This window comes from Suillus fuscotomentosus, assembly GCF_016647785.1.
Source record: "Suillus fuscotomentosus strain FC203 chromosome Unknown F5891scaffold_48, whole genome shotgun sequence".
Classification (NCBI taxonomy): domain Eukaryota; kingdom Fungi; phylum Basidiomycota; class Agaricomycetes; order Boletales; family Suillaceae; genus Suillus; species Suillus fuscotomentosus.
This window is the reverse complement of record NW_024539560.1, coordinates 22,657-43,848: the sequence shown is the minus strand read 5'-3', so window position 1 is coordinate 43,848 and position 21,192 is coordinate 22,657. Positions and strand designations below refer to the sequence as shown.

General features: G+C 48.9%; 5 protein-coding genes across 5 annotated transcripts; 2 read left to right on the top strand and 3 right to left on the bottom strand.

Moving 5' to 3' along the window:
* The first annotated feature begins 2,374 nt into the window (after positions 1–2,374).
* F5891DRAFT_539137 (CHAT domain-containing protein) lies at positions 2,375–6,254 on the top strand. The gene is made up of 5 exons (XM_041372167.1): positions 2,375–2,573; positions 2,630–2,780; positions 2,836–2,975; positions 3,023–3,120; positions 3,175–6,254. The coding sequence occupies exons 1-5, from the start codon at positions 2,534–2,536 to the stop codon at positions 6,130–6,132; spliced, it is 3,387 nt and encodes a 1,128-aa protein (XP_041222767.1). The 5' UTR covers positions 2,375–2,533; the 3' UTR covers positions 6,133–6,254.
* A 1,747-nt stretch (positions 6,255–8,001) lies between these two features.
* On the bottom strand, positions 8,002–9,399 carry F5891DRAFT_1129974 (RTA1-domain-containing protein; the record flags this gene model as incomplete). The annotated part of the gene is made up of 11 exons (XM_041364468.1): positions 8,002–8,144; positions 8,191–8,261; positions 8,319–8,496; positions 8,555–8,594; positions 8,644–8,724; positions 8,782–8,804; positions 8,854–8,966; positions 9,024–9,168; positions 9,219–9,246; positions 9,297–9,342; positions 9,368–9,399. 11 exons carry the CDS (start codon positions 9,397–9,399, stop codon positions 8,002–8,004), a joined length of 900 nt encoding a protein of 299 aa, XP_041222766.1.
* A 1,720-nt stretch (positions 9,400–11,119) lies between these two features.
* F5891DRAFT_1243087 (uncharacterized protein) lies at positions 11,120–17,058 on the bottom strand (the record flags this gene model as incomplete). Its single annotated transcript, XM_041369758.1, has 14 exons — positions 15,806–17,058; positions 15,567–15,757; positions 15,194–15,419; positions 14,995–15,140; positions 14,725–14,913; positions 14,513–14,638; positions 13,776–14,452; positions 13,286–13,709; positions 13,130–13,235; positions 12,909–13,073; positions 12,087–12,860; positions 11,736–12,012; positions 11,487–11,680; positions 11,120–11,430 (listed from the first exon to the last, which is right to left on the bottom strand). Exons 1-14 carry the CDS (start codon positions 17,028–17,030, stop codon positions 11,120–11,122), a joined length of 5,031 nt encoding a protein of 1,676 aa, XP_041222765.1. The 5' UTR covers positions 17,031–17,058.
* A 271-nt stretch (positions 17,059–17,329) lies between these two features.
* F5891DRAFT_538961 (uncharacterized protein) lies at positions 17,330–18,742 on the top strand. The gene is made up of 2 exons (XM_041372166.1): positions 17,330–18,492; positions 18,545–18,742. The coding sequence occupies exon 1, from the start codon at positions 17,661–17,663 to the stop codon at positions 18,399–18,401; it is 741 nt and encodes a 246-aa protein (XP_041222764.1). The 5' UTR covers positions 17,330–17,660; the 3' UTR covers positions 18,402–18,492; positions 18,545–18,742.
* On the bottom strand, positions 18,545–20,677 carry F5891DRAFT_1243081 (uncharacterized protein). Its single transcript, XM_041369757.1, has 4 exons — positions 20,449–20,677; positions 18,896–20,391; positions 18,752–18,842; positions 18,545–18,702 (listed from the first exon to the last, which is right to left on the bottom strand). The coding sequence occupies exons 1-4, from the start codon at positions 20,573–20,575 to the stop codon at positions 18,683–18,685; spliced, it is 1,734 nt and encodes a 577-aa protein (XP_041222763.1). The 5' UTR covers positions 20,576–20,677; the 3' UTR covers positions 18,545–18,682.
* Positions 20,678–21,192: the final 515 nt, after the last annotated feature.

Below are 21,192 nucleotides of genomic sequence, written 5' to 3'. Positions count from 1 at the left end.
TACTTAAGTACTTGGATAGTGGGATTCGGGCCAGTCAAGCTTATCAGTTATACCAGGGATTCTTCATGTTTGAAGCGTTCAGTTCTGCACCGCAGAAGCTCGATTAATCACAATCAATGTCTTATACACAGGGTCAAGTTTGGGTCTGCCCATAGAGGACTATTAATATCATCCAGAGGGAGCTTTGACGCAGGTGAGGCGCTCTTTTCAGGGATAATCAATTCTTAAAGTGATAGAATGGGTGTCAGGATACAGAAAACATAAAACAGGCGTTATTATAACATGCTAAGATGTGCCAGAGCTGTCCGACAATCGCACACGTTGGTAAGTAGATACTTGAGTGAAAGCAGTGTAGAGGAAAGTCCTCACAGCTGCTCTACTAGTAGACTTGAATGTGATAGTCCATCGTCTCTTCGTAGTGACAACGAACCAAAGTAGCCCTCTATCGTAATCGCTGGCCCAGCCCATCCTCCACAGTACGGTACCTCGATATAAGGACGGATTTGAGTACACGGTAACGGCTGATAACGGGATACGTTGAACACTAAGCAAATGAAGATGCAAAGGGTGCAGAACGCCATGCCACAAAGCATGAGTTGCAAGCTCTTACTCACAGCACGTTGGCCTCAGGCTTTCTCCGATATGCGAGGCTGTTCGACACAGCGGAGGAGTATATCATATTTCAAATGCAAGAGTCTTAACTGCCAAAGCAATTTAGACCACTAATGCAACTGGAAAGCGAAGGACGTGACTTTCAGTGAGACAAGTATTACGGGACCACTCATCATCCATAAAGCTGAGCAGCAATTCCTCCTAGCATAATGTTCGCACTCTGTCTCGATTATGTGAATGACAGATGAAAGATAGCATGGTGTACATACCGTCGAAGCGCTTGTCTTCATGTTGGCAGCGGATGCGGCTCCCACAGCTTGTACAATCAGCAGATGATATCCTAGGAGGAAGGGAGATATGTAGCAGCATTAAGAACAAGAAACGATGGTACCTGCACTAGATCAATGACTGAGCGCTAGCAGCATCAAAGCAACACTAACATAACTGACAGACACAGGTGGCCGAGTATCTGCAGACCCATAGTGAATAGCCGGAGACCGAGAGCGGGCGACAATAGCTGGACACCAAGAGTGGCAAGATCAGACGGCGACTCAGTGCGGGAGAGAGTGAATACAGCGAGTGGGAGGACGTGGCTGGAGATACTGAACGAGAGGGTGTGTCAGTTTGGACTGACATAACACCCTCGAAGCGCATATTATCCCAGATCGGGTCTGAGCGCTGAGCCTTGGAGGAGGGAGACGAGTACACTGGTGAGATGAGAGCACCAACCAATCCGCGAGCCCTTCGATGGTCGACAGGTAAGCGGCAGCTCTATGCCATTGGAATGGGCAGACTGATATCCAATGATTGGTCTTTGAGATTCCAGTAATTCCCTTGAGAAAACGTCCACTTCTCAGACCAAGAATAAAGCTCGGAATAGACACAACGACAGCCAGTGCCAACGCTAGAGCATCAGAGTGTTTCAGTGTGCAGGATGAGATTTGTCGAACATATTTGTAAATTTGAAAGCTAATGACGGGGGCAGCTATAATGATTGTCAGGCTATTGGGGAGGTAGGCTACAGCCAAGTCGATACTCGAGGACATGTAATTGTTGAAAATAGCGGCGAACTGTGACGTAAGACGATGCCGTGGGAACGGAAGGAAAGAGAACAAAGTTATTTTTACTCATATGTCCTCGGCCAAGTTTTGTTTCTATCACCTTCAAGACTTCCCTGTACGATGGACCTGTTAGCTTGTTCATACGGCGCCACCACTATATTGGATATTCCTTTCCTGCAGGGTATATCTCTCCGCAATGGGTGAATCTGGCAGCCGTCACAACTTGCTGAACACTGTTCGTTCACCGAACGAGCATCATATATGGTTCGTTGCATCCTTGCTTTTGAAGTTCATATTCATTTCTCATTCCTCGGTGCAGGCAAGATTATCCTGCCCTTCCCCCTCCCCCTCCTCCTCACCCCATGTCACTGTCAGCTCGATCGGACGAGTTGTATGGAATCATTCGGCTTTGCTTTGCTCGCCGTCTTCAGCGGTATAAACATTGTTCTTTGTCAGTCAGTACCTTACAAAATATATTTAATTTTGCCTTTGCGTGCTAACTGAGGAGTAAGATGCGAGTCGAGGAGCAGCAGTCATTCTGAGACTCTCATGTCCCTTTGAACTTTGGCAGGCCACTTTCGCCGCAAACTGTACATGACATTCTCTATAACGGATTCTTCTGCTAATCCTGGTTGGTAATCTCCATTCCCGGCGCTTGTGCGATCATACCAGCGTCTATGGTGCCGAACATCCACTGACAATATGGAATACACGTGCAACGTGACCTGAACCCTCAATCTCCCACTTAGCCGAACTCTATCAGCAGTCCCCATATCCTTACGCCCATCTTCCTTTCCCATTCATACCGTCCACCACTCTACCCATCCTCGATCCTCATCATTTCGCTCCATCGCAACATCATGCCTGGTAGCTCAGAAAGCCGATATATCAGACTTGAAGGCAAGTCTCCATATTATCTTCGTATCTCTTTTGTGATCCTCACATTTTATCTACAGTCATCAGCGGAAAGAATCTTCGAGTCCCGTCCGAGCGCATTCCCGCTGGCATTTACGTGTCCATAAATGTCGACTCGAGGAGACGCTGGAAATCGGCCATCAGTGTCTTATCGTTTGATGAATCTGTAGCGTGGGGGGATACTGTAACCCTGTAAAGTCCATGGAAATCTTCTGACGTGATGCGAGAACTGATCATCGGTTTATAGATCATCAGATGCCTCGCCTGCATTGTCAGTAGAAATCAGGGCGTCCTATGAACTTGGTCGAATGCTAGGCGGTGGGGAGGTCATCGGGGAACTTCAAATGTCGTGGGATGAACTACTCGATCATGGAGATCACCCATTTGGTGAGTCATTCGCTTTTCATTCATGTACATATGCTAAGATCTCGTAGATCTATCTTTCCCAGCCGTGCGTAGTGTCCAACCTTTCATCACACTGAAGGTTGCTGTTGTACATGCTTGGGACGATCAAAACGGCACACTGTTTAATGTGAGTGACCCGGACTCTGTCCTGTTAGCTTTGCTGACGGAACGCCAAATATAGGCTCTCGTAGACCGCAAGATTGCTCGAGACGCAGATGGGGGCCACGCACAATTTGCCTCATACATGAAAAGCAAAAATGTCTCTGACTTGAACGATGCTATGGAGCATTTTCAGTTGGTTCTGGACCAGTGTCCGGTCGGCCATCCAGACCGTGCAACGGCTCTCACCAACCTCGCATGGGTTCGCCTTGTGGGCTACATCCAAAATGATGTCGAAGACATTGATACTACCACTTCCCTCTTCCGCGACGCCCTTGCATTGCGTCCGCAGCACCATCCCGATCACCCCTTATCCCTATATAATCTCACCGAAGCGCTGAATTGGCGTCACGACAAGAAAGGTACTGCTGCAGACATCTGCGAAGCCGCCCAACTCTATCATGAGATACTGCCTCTCTGTCCGGAGGGCACGTACCTTCGTAGCATCGCGGCAGGGGAAAATGGTGTTGATTATGTGATCGACGAATGCAACGATCTTCCAACAGACGCATCCGATGAAGGCATCCACCTTCGAAAAGTCGTGCTTGAGCTCTGTCCTCTGGGCCATCGACTTCGTCCCATAACCCTCCACGAGCTTGCACAAGCAGTTGAAGCACGGTTTTATCAGTACGGCAACATCGATGATCTTGACACAAGCATACAGCTTCGTCGTGAAGCCGTGTCTCTGCGTCCCGAGGGACATGCTGACCGTGATGCCTGCCTGAACAACTTGGCCTTTTCACTCATGTCCCGCTTTAAGCATCAAGGCAATCATAATGACCTTGATGAAGCTATATCTTTGTACCAAGAAGCGCTGCACCTGTACCCTGTTGGGCATGAATATCGTGATCGCTCACTGGACAACCTAGGGGGCGCCCTTGTCGAGCGTTTCAACGAACGTGACGACATTGAAGACATGACCCGAGCCATCAACCTCTATCGCGAGGCACTGACGTTACGCCCACCTGGGCATCCGCATCGTGACACCACGCTTAACAACCTTGCCGTCGCGTTCCAAAACAGATATGACAAATTACAAGTTAGCGAGGATCTTAACGAGGCCATTGATCAGCATCGCGAATCACTTCGGTTAAAGCGGCTTGACAATCCAGAGCGCCATAAAACTCTTCACAATTTGGGCTCGGCGCTTTGCTCTCGTTTCAAGGAAACTCAAAAGACCGAAGATGTCGAGGAGGCCATTGCTCTTTGCCAAGAATCATTGGCGGCTCTGTCTTCACTGCACCCGGACAGGTGCTTCAGCTACATGTGGTTGCAGAAGGCATATCTGTCTCGTTACTGGATTCTACACGACCCTGCTGATTTGTCGCTTGCAATGGAGAACTTCAGACTCGCATCAAGACATTCTACTCAAGGGTTCCCACAACGCATCTTTCGCGCATTTTATTGGACCGTTGCAGCAGAGCAGCATGATCATGGATCCGCGCTGGAAGCCTACTCGACTGTTCTCGAGCTTCTGGATGCTCATTTGGCAACACGGTTTTCGGCAATTTCACGGCGCGAAGCTGCCGCTGCCTTCCATTACACCAGAACAGTCCCAGCAGATGCAGCATCATGTGCCATCCGCTGTGACAATCTACCACATGCAATTGAACTTGTAGAACAGGGCCGTGGCCAGCAATGGTCGCTGGCCTCCCGACTCAGGACTCCAGTTGAAGCCCTCGAGTCAGCGAATCCGGCACTGGCGCACAATTATCTAGAGCTGAGCGAACTCGTTTCCAATGCAGCCCAGAGTTCTGCAACCATCATTGACAGAGCTGCCGTCGATCGGGCCGCAATAGAGTATAGGAGACTTACAAGGCAATGGGAAGCTGCGGTTGCTCAAATACGTGATCTTCGGGGGTTCTCGCGGTTCCTGCTCCCACCTCTGTATGCAGACCTGCAAGTGGCATCACGCCAGGGCCCGGTCATCATCTTCATTGCGAGTCGCTACTCTTGCAGCGCCATCATCGTCCCGACGTCAGGAGACCCCCATCATGTTCCCTTGCCGTCTGTCACTCTCGCAGATCTGACAAATCTCAAGGATCGCTTTGCCAGGGCAATACGAGAAGCATCTCAGATGACCCCAAAGCAGTCGAGGACGGATCTCATAGTACTCTCGCGGATAATATGGAACGAGATTATGCTACCCATTGTTAACGTCCTCCGGCATGATCTGAAACTAAAATACTGTCGAATCTGGCTGTGTCCAACTGCAGCTTTCACATCTATTCCTCTCCACGCAGCTCACCCGTTTCGAACGAACCAAGATGGCTCTAGGGAGCAATGCCTGGAGGATCTCTACATCTGCTCTTACACGCCCACACTTTCGGCTCTGGTTAGATCCAGACAGATGACGAGGAAGCGCGTCACTCCATCCTTCGTGACAATCGGACAAGGTCAACCAGGTGTAGGGAAAGGCAAGGCGCTCTTGGCCGTCGACAGCGAGCTCGAGCTTGTCCATAAGCTCGTCCCTGCAATGGCCAAACGCACTACTATTTCTGGGGACACAGCCACACGAGCAGGTGCTCTCGAAGCTTTGCAAGAGAACACATGGGTGCACCTAGCTTGTCATGGCAAGCAGGACCCAAAGCAGCCTTACCATTCGCATTTCGTCATGAGAGACGAAGATCTGACGCTGCTCGATATCATGGAGAGAGATATTCCGCACGCTGAATTCGCGTTCTTATCAGCGTGTCATACCGCTGTGGGCGATGAGGAGACTCCCGACGAAGTGATTCACCTCGCAGCTGGTCTTCAGTTTTCGGGGTTCAAGAGCGTCATTGGGACGCTGTGGCAGGTCGACGACTCTGTCGCAAAACACGTCGTCAAAGCTTTCTATGAGAATATGTTCGAAGATTTGAAAGATGGAGGTGCGATGGACTGTACAAAGGCGGCCTGGGCACTGAACCGTGCTACACACGCTGTGAAGACGACAGTGCCGCTGGAGCAGAGGATGGTTTTTGTTCACATTGGTGTGTAGTTCTACTGTTGTCGTCTGGTACATGTTCACAAATTGTTGATCTGCGATTCTCTTTCATGGTGTTATATCGTACAAATGACCAGGCCTGATACATTCTTGTGCTCCAGCTATCTCAATTTCATATACTCTGTCATATGTTTGTCGACTGCAAGTTCTTGTGTACTCGACTCGTTTACAGCCTTATCTTCTGCTTGAGTACTTAGATGGTACTTAGGCGCAGGGCCTGTGAAGCGGGCCAAGTCCCGACTCTTGCCTTGCAGTCATACCTTTAAGCGTTCAAGGCCTTCTGCAATGAACACAACCACTGCCAGGTTACAAGCAGGACCCATCCAACTCAACATGTGCACTCGTCGAAGTCAGTCTCTTCAACCCAGCTTTGACTTATCGCCGTGCACTACTTACTACATCCGCGTTAACATTCGTGCCAAGTTGAATCTTCCAAGGCGTGCACTTATTATATGACGACATTCAAGATATATTTGCCATGGTCAGCACCCATAATTTATCATTGGAGTTAGTCGTACTTGTTGAAGGGTTAGTACCTCCTCGATCGACTCGTCCTCAAGCACCTTTGGGTCCCGTCAACGTTATAGCGAAGTGTTTCTCTGCGATGGACGCATTCGCTGATGGGCTGTAATTGCTTTCAGGCTTTCGGGACATCCTGCGGTTGATGCGCTTGCAGGAATGGGCGTCAATAAGCCAGATAGATAGATTCGAGGTAGTGAGATTAGCTTAGGAGAGGCAGTATGCGAGCGCACGCGTCCTGTGATTCATGTATGTATTTCAGTATGTAGAATCAGAATTTTCAGACATACTTGTAACTTTCAAAGGCACCATGGGAACGCCTGGAGCAGCCATATTGTTGGGGACGTAGCGGCCAAGTCGTACTGGCAGACTGCGCATTGAAGATTCTTAGTGAGTTGAAATCACTTCATACCTGAGTTGATGACAGCGTAGATGGCGGTTTGGGGAGGTCGTATACTGGATAGTGATCAGGTCTAATTTAAACGCCGTGGGAAAATGAGAAGTGCATCTTCGGAACGCTGGCATGTCATACCGCCGTCGGGGATGAGGACACGCCCGACGAAGTGATTCATCTCGCAGCCGGTCTTCAGTTTTCGGGATTCAAGAGCGTCATTGGGACGCTGTGGCAGGTCGACGACTCTGTCGCAAAACACGTCGTCAAAGCCTTTTATGAGAATATGTTCCCAGATTTGAAGGATGGAGGTGTGATGGACTGTACGAAGGCGGCCTGGGCACTGAACCGTGCTACACACGCCGTGAAGACGAAAGTTCCGCTGGAGCAGAGGATGATTTTCATTCATATTGGTGTGTAGTTCTACGTCGTGTTCCCATCGCCTGATACATATTTACAAGTGGCTGATCTGCGATCTGTTGTGAAAATGACTCTGATATCATACTCTTGCACTCCAGCTATCTTATTTTCGTATACTTTGTCGTGTTTTCGCCGACTACAATGTTCACTCAAGTTCTTATGTACTCGACTCGTTTACAGAGTCGTCTTCTGCTCGACTCGGCTTGAGTACTTAGATCTCAGGAAATTAATTAGACCAGTCGAGCATACTACTTAGTCATATTGGATCCTTCAAGTTTCCAGCGTTAAACCTTTCTGCACAGTGGAATCTCAAGTGAGAGAATGTGAGTCACCGGTATGACAGCTGGCAGGAAACAGAAAACAGGGGTTATTATGACATGCCAAATATATCCCAGAGATGTTCGACAATCGCACAAGGTACTAAGTAGATACTTGAATGGAAGTAGTATAGAAGAACGTCCCGACAACTGCTCTACTAATAAACATGACGGTCCATCGTCTCTTCGTAGTAAAATCCAAGAGCACTCAATGTTTTAGGTCTTGGTCGAACTAGATTCCTCGTCGATGGATTGCTGTGAAGCGTGAGTCAGAGGATTGTCTTTCTTCACCAAAATACCCGGGTAAAAGAAATTGAGAGTGTAGATGGCGAGAGTCACCATGCCACCATCGAGCCAGTCTACAGCATTGTCAGCGTATTCCTAGCGAAGATAGTGACAACGCACCAAAGTAGCGCTCCGTCGTAATCACTGGCCCATTCCATCCATCGGCGAGCTCCACAGTACGGTACACCGATCTAAGGACAATTTCAGCACATCATAACTACTGATAAAAAGATATGCTGAACACTAACCGAATAAATATGCAAAGGGTACAGAACGCCATGCCACAAAGCATAAGTCGCAAGTTCCTACTTACAGCACGTGGGCCTTTCTCCGATATGCGACGCTGTTCGACGTAGCGGAAGGGTCGATTATATTGCAAACGCAAGAGAGTCTCAACCGCTAAAGCGACATAGACCACTATTGCAACTGGAAAGCGAAGGTCGTGAATTTTAGTGAGAAGCATACAGGAGCACTCATCACGCACAAAGCTGAGCAGCAATTCCTCCTAGCATAATGTTCGCGCCCTGTTTCGATGATGTAAACGTCAGACAAAATATGGGATGATGTGCATACCATCGAAGCGCTTGTCTTCGTGCTGGCGGCGTGCGCAGCGGATGCGCCTCCCACAGCTTGTACAATCAAGCAAACAATGTCCTAATAGGAAGAGGAGGTACATGAAGGATTCACACCACTTGAATGTATGACACTAACAAAGCAACAAAAAACGATGGTATCTGCACTAGATCAGTAATCGAATGCTAGAAGCATCAGAGAAACACTAACATAACCTTGGGGTTAGACGGCTGTACTGGGGTCCGATTTGTGTAATTACCCTGCCAAGGATGATAAAGTTGGCTGCGACAAGCGGAGTAGGTGCTATTATAGTGCCGACGATTCTGCAGCGAAGATGTTTAAGTGTGCATACGAGTGATTCCTTCTGGATGGACACTTACTGCATCTCATAAGGCGTCAAAAGCTTGGGGTTCCGACTCGACCATAACCTGGCACTCCATCCTAGAATTTCCAGGATACCCGCGAAGGTCGCGGTGGGGATCATCCACCACAGTCTATACTTGACCGCCTGGCCCAAGTGGAGGACTGAAAATATTAAGCCATGACCGTGCATCTTCAACAGTCGAAAATCATACCAGTTGAGATACTATACAACACCAGGAACTAGGGAAGAATGTGAGATAGATGCAAACCGCACAAACAACACAACTCACAAGGATACATATCCACTCTGTAGGGACATAGTGGTACGGGCCAACACTAGTAATTGGTGCTGTTGACGCACTTATTCGTAGAAGTCACCGAGGGAAAATTCATGTTGAGGCACTTACTAGTTGTAGCAAAGACAGAGCCAACGAACATTGTGACAGAGGGATGGCCTCCAGTTGGTGGGTGTTGAACGTTGAACAATGGGAGCCTTATACACGGCACGGCACTGCAATCATTTCTTTCAAGTAGATACCGGGTTAGAATTCCTGCCATGCACGCCGCAGCGTCCTCAAATTAGCCCATCGTGGTGTGGATGACTCGCTAATGATATGTTTGCGACCAAGGTCTAAAATTGCCGATAAGCTGGAATGGCCCGTAACCGGAGTTACTGAGTCAGACTGTCCTGACTGCTGGGAGCTGACGTGTCCCTTGGCTCGTCCATCGAACATACCGTGATGATGTAGTACTACGAACACCGTTCATGAAGCAGATAGACTCATGATAACTAACGTGACATACTATGAGGACGATCAAAGACTTTGAAAGTGTTTTCATTGTAAAGTGCTGGTCGAAAAAAGACAGAAGCGTTTGGTAAGTGAGATCTGAAATCATGACAAGCTCACAGGAGTCCAACATGTAAACCTGGCCTCTTGTCCTGAGAATTGCATGCCACAGCCGAGGCTATATTTGTAGGAAGACATCCAACTCAGCCGTCGGCTGTCATGAAACGACGTCAACAGTGCCTATCCGTTTTTTACCGGAGCGATGTCCGATTCGAGGCGGCGGTTTCTGCGGTGTTGTACAATGACCTACATAGTACATACCGTCAATTGAACTTCTAGTTGGCAAAAGTTGAACAAAAGCCTGAGATAGGGGAGAAAATTTACATACCGTGGTAGGTGGTAGCCTGTGCCACTGCTGCCAGAGTTCTATATATATCGAGACTTGCAATGCCAGAGTCCAGACCGTGACCATGTGCACCTCGGGTGTGCATGTGAATGTTCTGGTTCAACCAAGTGTTGCTGGCTGAGCACTAATCAGAGGCTGTTGCAATCGGTGACATGGTGCAAGCATAGTAAGGCTCACTAGTTCCGATATTTCCTTACTTGGCACATAATGTTGCAGTTACTCATTTTCGTGACGTACTAGTACTGTAAGCACTTTGGCTCGTCTCTCGTACCATGCAAACAAGAATAACACTCTAGGCCCCGATTACACATCGTACAGGCTCACCATTCAACCGGGTCAATATAATCAGTGATTCCTTCCCAAGGTATCGGCAAGACACGAGGAAAGCTTGCAGGAATAGAACAGGGACAGCAGGGACTCTACACAATGCGCAGCTCGCGGCATGGCCAAAGATAAGAAGGGTGCGTATCCTTTCAATTCTTCGCTCGGACTGGTTACTTTGTCACAGAACATTGTCCGAAAAGAGGCACCTTCGGAGGATTAGGCGACCGCTAGCACGACCTCAGGTCTATGCATCGCGACTCTCAGCAAGCAGACTGTACGTTCGTGAATATTTCCGCATCTGTCGTGATGGGCATAATCAAACACCCAACCTTGTCTCATCGATCGGATATGTCATCCCGAAATCACAAGCTGCCGATTCGCTGGGAGGAGACGATCCAGAAGTTCAGTTGATGGGTATCGTACATACATGAAGCAGTAAGTTAAATATCCAGGTGAGAGAAACCAATCATGTAGTAAACAAGACTCATAACGGTCCATAAGATATAGCGATACAATATGAGGATTAAGTGATACTCAGTCGATGAAAACCGGACAGGATTAATAAATAATGATAGGTATAAGTCAAGTCTCGGCCTTACTGTGAAGTAGGCTCAGTTGCATCCGTGGGGAAGCGGAGCCTGGCCAACACCAACGTGTCCCAGTCTTTGTCGTTGGATCCAGCATTCAGCCGCACTGGCGACACTTTGCTCGCGAACACTGCCTTTCGGGGTATCTCTTCGATGTATGAGGGGCCACCCTCATCGGAAGGGTACTCGGTATCTGTGGTAAAGGTGCCCCATGGTCGACCACTCTGGCGATCCGAAAAGACGTTGAAATGGGCTTGGCCATTTGGATGAGAATGGCTCACGAAGAGCGCATATTCGGGTGCAGATAAAGTACCGAAAACTATAGGGGAAAGTCGGTATACTCTCCACTATGAATAGAAGGGTAGGGATGCTCACCCAAAATAACGTCTTCTTTCTGAATTGGATGATAGGGAGCATATTCCTTGACAATGGTATTGACATTAGCCTTAAACCAGTCTTTCGGTGCTGCAAGGTCTTCTATGAATCGGTACATTGTCGACTCTGCATAGATAAATGCAGCCTTATGGCCCGCTCGAAGGGGGAATGGGTGGCGCCTCGAAATGCGTTCCCTAAACGTGCGTGGTTACAACAAACCGGTCAAAAATATACCTGCTGTGCACTCACGAATATGACCCATCACGATCTATCAGCGGGAAGGTCAACAACCCGGAAATGAGCTCAAGCCCTCTTTGCGTCATCGTACGGATTGAATCAGACTTCTTCCCAATACGAATAGGTCCCTCGAGGTACCCGCCAAGCGAAGGAATATTCGTGACTTTGCTCCCCGCTGTTTGTTGGGGCTTCATAGCGTTAAAGAGCGTAATGAACTCCCCTTTTGGTGCAGAGAGATATCCCACTGCGCCTAGCTCGACATGAGAAGGTGACCAAAGGGGTAAGGTAACTGCCAACGAAACCACATGTTCAATCAGCGCCAGAACACCCAAGAACAGTTATAACACAGAGAAAAAGACATACGAGAATGATGGAAGTCATGGCTCGACTGTGCTAATGACCTGAACCGCAACTCGTTTTTCCTCTCTGCGAGTTGCTCATCCATTGGCAGAGACGGTTTGTCCAAGGCAACATGGGGCGAACGACGACGACGACGAACCTCCTCCAACGCACTGTGTTCAGCTTCTGGACTTGATGTGAGATGCGACGAGGCACTGCTCATCGAATCGGTCTCTGCCAAAGATAATTTGCGAGTCGGCGTATAGATAGCAATCCCTGAATACTTTCCCTCGGGCATCTCCATATTGCCCGTATGAGAATCCACGGTGGGTTCCCAATGATACGATGGATTGCTGCGCGGCTGTCCGATTGGATAGAAGGGTTTTGGCTGCGATTCCCGTGATGTTGTTGACACCGACTCCGCGTCACCAGGAACAAGTCTTCCCGTACCCTCAGACGCAGTACCAAACTCGTCTCCTCCCACACTGGCATCCAAGTCATTTTCCAGCATGACTTGACCTTCCTGCAGAGTAGACGGAGACGTCTCTGGTAGCTCTAGAGGATGCATGCTCGGCGAGTGGTGGGGCGGGTCTGACCAAGCCGTCAAAAGTACCTCGGCCTGCACTGGGATAGGGGATTCCTCCACCCCTCCTTGATGCTTACGAAGTCGCTTGAGCGTCGCAGCAATGTGTGTGAACGTAGGGCGTTGCTCGGGGTCGCGAACCCAACATTCCTGAATGAGAGGTTCCACAAGTGAAGTGATGGGTGTCGAGGGAATCTCGGGACGCTTGTTTTGGTCTGTAAAGGCGTTACTAATGTGCGTGTATTGTATAGGTCGGGACTCACAATTGACAAGGAATGCAACAAGCGTATCGTCGCGATGTCCGTACGGAAGGTCGCCCATGCCGAGAATCTCGATGCAGCAAATGGAGAATGCATACACATCTGTAGCTGTCGACAATCTCATGGGTCCATTGAGTAGTTCTGGTGCTTGCCAACGCAACGTCCCGTCTACATGGAGCCTCAGTCAAACGAAGAAGGATGGAAAGGAGACGAGGTAAACGCACTCGTAATGGGCTTCCCGCCCCCCCTCGACGCCTCCCACTTCATCTCGCTCTGCCCAAAGTCAGAGATAACGCACCGCCCGTTATCATCAACCAACACATTCGAAGCCTGCGTACTCCAAACTCAGACCTGAAGACCAAGTAGCGATCAATACTAACCTTGAGGTCTTCATGCAATACATTCTGATCATGCAAGTACACCATCCCCTTCGAAATGTGGTGCATGCACCGGAGAAGATCCACATCTCCCTTAGCACCTGCACTGGGAGGAGTCAATGCACCCCCAGCGCTCGTTTCACCAACCCTCCCTTTCCTCTCTCTCAACCACCCTACCAAACTCCCGCCGCTACAGTACTCGCTCACCATGAACCACGGTCGTTCGCCTTGTGCGCTGCTCGCACCCCACATTCCCAACACGTTCTCGTGCTTAAGTTTCCTCCATATCTCCACCGCTTTCCTGAAGAGGGGTGCAGGAGTGTGGAGGGAGAGGACTTTGATGGCGACACGCCGCCCAGACCAGCTACCAAGGTAGACTTTGGAGAAGGAGCCGCTACCAATCATGGTGAGGCGGTCGACTTCGTAGCTGTTTAGAAAGAAAATATTATTAGCTTAGTCGACTTCGCCCAAACGGAACTGAAACCAGACGTACCGGGTAATAGTCCAAGGCGGTAAATCCCAGGGAACATCCACATCTTGATTCTCTGCCTTCTGTACAGCAACACTACTCAACCTCGTCATAGCCTCAATCCCAGTCTCCATGAACACTCTCTCCAGGCCTTCATCGATTAAATCTCCTCCTTTCCTTTCATTAGCTTCTCTTTCCCCTCTCAGCGATTCCTCAGCCCTCCGAAGCGCCTTTAGTGCCTCAGGCACCTCTCCAGGACGTACTTCTAGTACCTGTAGCACCTCAGCATCCCTTCGAGCACTAATGGCACGTTGGAGTGTGCTGCGGAATAGTGCACGGTCTTGTTCTCTGTCGGAGGCGTTTTCGACAACGTGAAGGTCCTGAAGCTCAGTGAGAGGGGAGATTGGCGCGTCGGAGGGTGGATCAGTGTCGTTAGTTTGGGATTGTACGGATGACAATGGTGTATTCTGTGCTGGAGGACTCCTGCTCAGCCCAGATGTCGCTGGGAGAATGTCGTGCGGTTCTGGAAGTGCCGGTGTCCCCACCGTTGGAGTGCGGTCTAAGGAAATGGGTAGGGTCGGCGACAGAGGAGATGCATATACAGGTGGAGGCGTAGGCCCCTGCGCATGGTGCACAGGATCAAGACGCGTATCCCTTGCGAAGCGTTTGAATTCTTTGAGGATTCTGATTTGGATTGAAATCTATGTCAAGTCAAAGTTAGATTGACTTTAACCGAAAACGGAAGCAAAGATGACACTCACGCTAAACATCTGCATGGCATCCCCAAGCGCCTTGTCGCATGCTAGAATTTCCTCCTGTATTTCGTCGCTACGCAAAAACCGCTTGAGGAATGGACGACGGTTGAGCTTTAGAAGGAAGTTGTATACCTAGAGACTGAGTATTAGCGCTCAAGCAGAGGACAAACAAAATGGTTGGTCGATCCGTGACAAAATTGAAGCACAGCAAAACTTACCATCTCAATGCACTCGTTCAGCTTCCTGACAGGACCTTCCATCTCCTCTGCCAGCCCCACAACACCAACATCTCCAGTTTGACCTTGCTGGGACTGCATGTCCCTCTCAGCATCCGCGATCTCAGCGCGCACAGAGTAAATCGCCATCGCACAGCGTTCGGTGAGGCGAAGACATTGCAGGCGGTTAGTCTGTTGAAACCACGTAAGTTCTATCTCAAACTCCACTCCCGAAAAAGAACGATGGAAATCAAAATCAAATCAAATACTTACCTCGACTTCATCCACAGCCTCCCATACTGCCAGCAAAATCCTCGCAGCTTCATGGAGCCCATGGATAGGTGTAAGTTTGGCGACGTCACCAAGAATCATGAGGGAGGTTCGAAGCATAGGTGAAACAAACGTTGCTGTGGATTTGACTGATAAAGAGAATGACATTAGTGAAATCCAACTTCACGCGAGGAGGACTCACCTGTCAACCAAGCCTTCTGGCTGGTCCCAATCTTGCTCTCTGTACCCTGGTAAGTCTCGGTCACAGCACCTTTCTTGGTACCCGAAGATGCCTTCGCATCTTTACCATTGCCCTGCTCAGCGGTGGTACGAGCAACATGACCCTCCATCGCAAATGCCTTTCCTGTTTCTGACAGTTGTGCGAGCTCAGAAGTAGAAAGGACAGCATTCAACGCTAAGGATACATTCTGTTTGGGATGATACACATGAGTACGAATTTGATCTTAAACGAAAGAAAGAAGAAACGCCGAATCTCTTGGTTGAAGTCTCCATCCAGCAAGGACGGGATTAAAGACGACGGGGTACTTATAAGGTACAAAATAGATAGAACTTACCTCCCTCGTCCGAAGCCAACTTTCAGTCTCCTTATTCTCCTTCTCCTGACCTTTTGCGCTTTGACGATGAGTGAACTTGTCAAACCATGATTCCAAGTGTTTGCTGTGAGCTTGCGGTGTAGAGGTGGAAGGTTCCTTGTGGGGTGCATCTTGGGCTTGCCCCTTACCTTTCCCAGGATAAGCACGTTTTTCTGACGGGTTAGGGACACCAGTATCACAGAAAAATTAAGAGAACATACGAGGTAATGTCGAGGACACTGCCAGATTCGGTAGTCCAAGTGCTTTACCTTTCGTAGGTGAGGATGAGTCAAGGGACATGACCGAAGGAGGGACATCTAGGGACTTTCCATCCCATGCCTCCATTGAGACAACGAGACCCTCTTCAACTTGCGGAGTAGTCTCGCTTGCGGACGCACTTGTCCCTAAATCGGCACTAAGGGACTTGGGAGACGACTTTGGAGACATCTTGAGTAGCTTCGACCAATAGCTATTCTCGATGTCATCCCTCCGCAGACCCTCTTCAATCCCTATACCTAGTGACTTGAGGGTCTGCGGGTACATGTGTGCAGTAACGGGGAGAGCGGGCGATACAAGGGTGGCAGGAGTAGCCTCGGGAGAGGATAGCAAAAGCGAATGCTCATTCCCTCCATCTTCATCGCTGGAGTTCTTCTCATCGAGATCGCGGATTTGAAGATCCTCACGGGATAAAGAGAGAAGGTTATTGGACAAAGGAGCAAGAGACAGATCATTGGGCAACGAAGAAGAAAGTGGAGTTTCCCGTTCCGTAAAATCATCCGGCATCGAGAGATTGGAGCCCGACCCGGGCGAAAAAACTACCGGGTCTCTGAATATACCTCTAAGGAAGGGGACACTTCTCCCTCTTGAGGGCGAGACAGACCTTCCTCTCTCCTTCGAAGGTGAACGTGACCACCATTTCCTTGGTACCCCATTCGGCGGTGTATCTCCTTGGGGTTCATGATGCTGGCGTTGCAAGTAACGAAACAAGTCTGAGCGTTCGCTTGACGACACAGGCACAAGAGACGCCGGAGGTGACACCCTCTCCATAGGTGACGTCGGGGCCGACGAGGCCTTTCCGTCATCATGGTGATGATGAGTAAGTATGACAGATGGTGTAGGGGATGTATCAAATTTTGTATTGGCCGGTGACAAAAGAATGGAGTCACGAGGTATGTTAGCAATCGTGCGCGCACTCATATTCTTACTTCCATGTCCTCCACCACCTGCGATTTGATTCGAGTTCCTGGCACAGTCATCGCGACGAGATAGATGGACGGTGCTATCTCCTGGGGATGGCACACTGTGCTCTGGAGGGAGAGCGGAGAATGATTGATTCTCGTCTGCACCGGATAAGGATCGGGTTGGGGGATGCGGTGACGATGAGGTAGATGAGCTAAGACGAACTTCGGGGACACCTGATGTAGTGCTGGAAGGAGGTGTGCTCATTGTCAGTTGGCAGTTGCCGCTCACCGTCACGGTCGATTAGCTTTTCGGACTGTGAAATCGTGTCGTGAGTCGTCTAAAATGAAGGAAGGAATGAAAGAAGGTTATTTATTCGACACAGCAAGCGACTCTTGATGTTATACAGAAATAATTTGGTTGCACCATGCTCAGTGTATCTGAATGCAAGTAGTAAATCGGGCCCCGGGGCTTTAAGCTAAGCCTTTCTTGGCAGTTACAGTATATTTGTTCATGTTTCCATTTGAAACGGATGACCATTTTTGCTCCCGCGGAACTTTCCAAGTCGCAGCGGTGATCAGTCTGCGCCGCAAAAACTGACGCTGACTAGTTTAAACATCACATCTTCGTAGATCAAGCCGATTCGGATCAAACCTTCATCATGATTCCACCGCAACGTCATACTGGGACTCCCTTCATCAAAGGCGATACAAGCCCGTACCACTTTCCGCAGTGCGAAGAGCAGTGTATCTGACCTATGTAATCATCTGGTAGTAAGTGATCGTACCACTTGCATCGTCTCTGACATCTTGCTTGCATTGTTGCTCCACTGGCAGGTTTTCATTTTATTAACCGAGCCATGTCCTTCAAGCTTTATCACAATCAGACCGGTGATCTATGCGTTCCGTGTATTTCATATGCGTTATCCTTATTCATGGTAACACGAATACTCATCGAATAATGTGTTCACTCGCAGGTACCGTTACTTGGATATTCTCGGGTAGTAATTGTTCTCACCATAATGGTTGCATGTACACAGCTTTGCTTCAAAAGCCCGATAGCAGTTTCTTCAGCGCTCAATATCATTGTACGTGTTCTTACATCAAATCACTGTCTGATTCCAAACGCATGACAACTGATCCCAGACCCGTCGCCACAGCTTGCCAAAACGATACAGCAATACCTACACGTGTTTGCGCAGTGCGCGCTGAGCACGGCGTCCATATCTTTCTGCCAAGTCGAGATTTAATCTCGATTCGTCTCATGTTCTCCGTGTCTGCATTCTTAAAGTCGATGTCGTCATCCCCGCCCAATGTTCCCTGTATTTCATGTCACCAATACCGAAACTCCAGGCTATTCTTTAACATTTGCGCCGAACTATATAACTTTTTTCTATTGCAGCTCGTTCCTTCTTATTTCTTAGTAGCCAATGTTGGCCCAGGCTCAAATACTCGACTTTGTCAATGTTTCAAAAGACCAGGCCCTCACTTTGACGACATTAATGTCCCTCTGAGTTGGAGCGTCTGCCATAAATTTACTCTTTCCTCAGTCGTCGACTGGAATTTCGTCATCCTGCCACAGCCAAGTGCTCATGCTGTATCACAATATTCATGTCTTACAGCATTGGTCGTTGCCTAGCACTAGACACACAATGCAACCTGAATCCCCACAGGAAGCAAACACAGCAACACGCTCCAGCGCAGTGACATCATTGACACAGACAATACATGTGGGTAACAGATTTCATCGCCTAACTACAAATTTGACCTACAAAACCCTAGTCAGATGCGTCACGACCAACCGCCCAACAACCGCCCCTTCAATTGTTACGATTGCCTGCAACACCAAAGATTGCGCGCCTTGAACATCATATCAAGTTCGCATTGCAGGGCGATTTAAGTTGCCACTTGCCCTGCTACTTATGTATTAGTTACGTTAGCTAAAGAAGTCAGGTCAGCATACGCAACGCTATACTCGTGTCCACTCACTGTTTGATTTCTTCACCTCCCTATAAACTTTTCTTGAAGCTTTGACAATACGCCACGCAACGACAATATCAGACAAACTTCTGATCCATTTCTAAAACAAAATTTGATTAGTTGCCACCTCTTACCAATATCCAAAACAGTCACCCAAGAAAAACAAGCGTTGTTTGCTTCATGCAAATTGAATATGAGAGGACCAAGTGATTGATCTTGTTCTGCGACTGCTACCAAACGTTTCAAATCCTCCTTTTTAAACCTAGCGAGCAGATGCCGAAGTTCGCTGCTAGGATAGGCCGAAGAAAGATGTGTACCCCACCAAAAATGTGCATACCGGTGCGCATTGCGTGCCACTGCTCCATATGCTGGTTCCGTTCGTGTGAGCAAGTCAATGCAGCGACACGCAAGGTACTCGTGAGCACGAGCGTTGCTCACGTAGAGTTCTGCCGAGCAAAAGGGATCCTTCATAAAGTCGTGGAGCGAAGCATGATAAATCTCGACGTTTCCAACTCCATCGGGTGGATTCGAGATCACGGGTGAAAATGCTTCCAGCATTACACCCAAGCTCTCTTTGTCCGCATGGAAAAGTTCTTGGAGGTCTCTAAGAGGGAGCGGTTGCATGAGACGGATGGATGCTAACATCCGGCAGTACAATGCTGGATTCTCCGAAGTTGTAATAATCTGTCGATAAAGCTCGTTGATATCTCGGTCGATGACAACGCAGAATCTTGACTTCTGACGAAGTAAGAGGTCTAGCCTCTGCTGGGGACATTGACCGGCGGGAGATAAAAAATTGACAACCATAGCAGCATTGACAAAAAGACCGCATGTCCTAGAGGCCAAGGTCTCGAATTCAGCCTCTGACGGCCAAGGTTTGGGGGGCCGCCCGAAAATATCGGGACGGCTTGTCCGTATGTTGTCAAGTGATGCTCGCAGAAAGAAATGAACGTCTTGTACAATAAATGAATCACGTATAGTGAGGGAAATTTGGCAGACGCCAGGTGGCATGGCCGCACGGATATGAGCGTCGGGGCGGCTCGTAAATATCAGGTGGATGGTCGGCAAGTTCGTGCCCGAGAGCATCTCCACGAACAGCCTAGCCAGTCTTGCCGCCTCTTGACAAGAAAAGCATTCATCAAGAGCATCGATAATGATGACATAAGGCCTCTCTTGACGGAATCGCAACGTGTGTAGTGGATTGATAACCAGCTCCCGCATCTGGTCAACACGGGACTTTTCAGACGATAAGAGAAATTCGTCTTTCTCGATCGCTTGTATGATATCGCCTCGAATGCACGGGAAAGTCAGTGCGAGCTGATATGCGATGGTAGGAATAATCTTGCCAGCAATTTGGGCATGCTTGTGCGAGAAGAAGAAAGTGGCGGCAAGTCTTCCGGCTCTTTTGAACTCCTCGGCTACGGTGAACGCAATGGATGTCTTTTCAATGCCAGCGCAGCCATTGAGCCAAACATTCGTTTGATCACGTCGGTGGAGGAGTCTTCTCAGACTCGACCAAAGTTTAACACGCGTGTTCTCCATGCATCGTAAGTGGGGCTGACGTTTGTCGGAATCGAAAATGCCGCTGTGTTCTACGACATTGCATAGGCTCCTCCATGCGTCGTTAGAAGACGATGTACTAATATGCACTTAGAGGTAAGCCTTTTAGCACGATTCTAGATGGGGTGAGCAAATGACGAACTCACTGAAATCCATTGTCGGGAAGCTGAGAGTGAGTGCTTGGGACAAATCCAGGTACATATATGTTGTGTCAACTAGAGCGCTGAGGCTGTCACGCCCACTGTCTACCGTGCCTAGAAGTTCATTGCGCATCGAATCTTCCCTGAGGCCTGAACGTTAACGAATGGCCGACCCCAAGTTTCATGTCACTGCACCCCTCCCTTGCGAGAGATTTCAAACACGGGCATAATGAACCAATGAATTACAAATTCCATAGCTAGGTAGTGGAGATTGCCTTGCCTAACGAAAATCATGCACAACGGGTGAATTATTAGTCAGCAAGCTCAGACGGGTTACTAATTCTAATCTTTGAATTAGACATCGATCGGCGAGCGGCAGCCAGTATCATAGGGCAAAGACACAGCGATGGCGCTACCTCTCAACAAGACTCGACTACTGTACTTGGAAGCACTCCCGCACAACAGCACTACAGCCGAATCGTTGAATCCCGGCGATCACATCGGGACAGTTGTTCAGGTCACCATCAAAAGCAGAAACCCAAGGTAACAAGACAACTGCTGGAGATAATTTCAGTCTCATCTCGAGAGGTTTAACCACATATTGCTTCCAGTCCTTCGAAGGTGGAACTGGCCATATTCGCTATAGAGCAGCATGATATCACGGTAAGCGCGCGTTAACCGTGACGCATCCTGGCAAGCTCGGCCAAACTTACATGTCTTTTCAGACGGCTATAGAGACACTACTGCTTG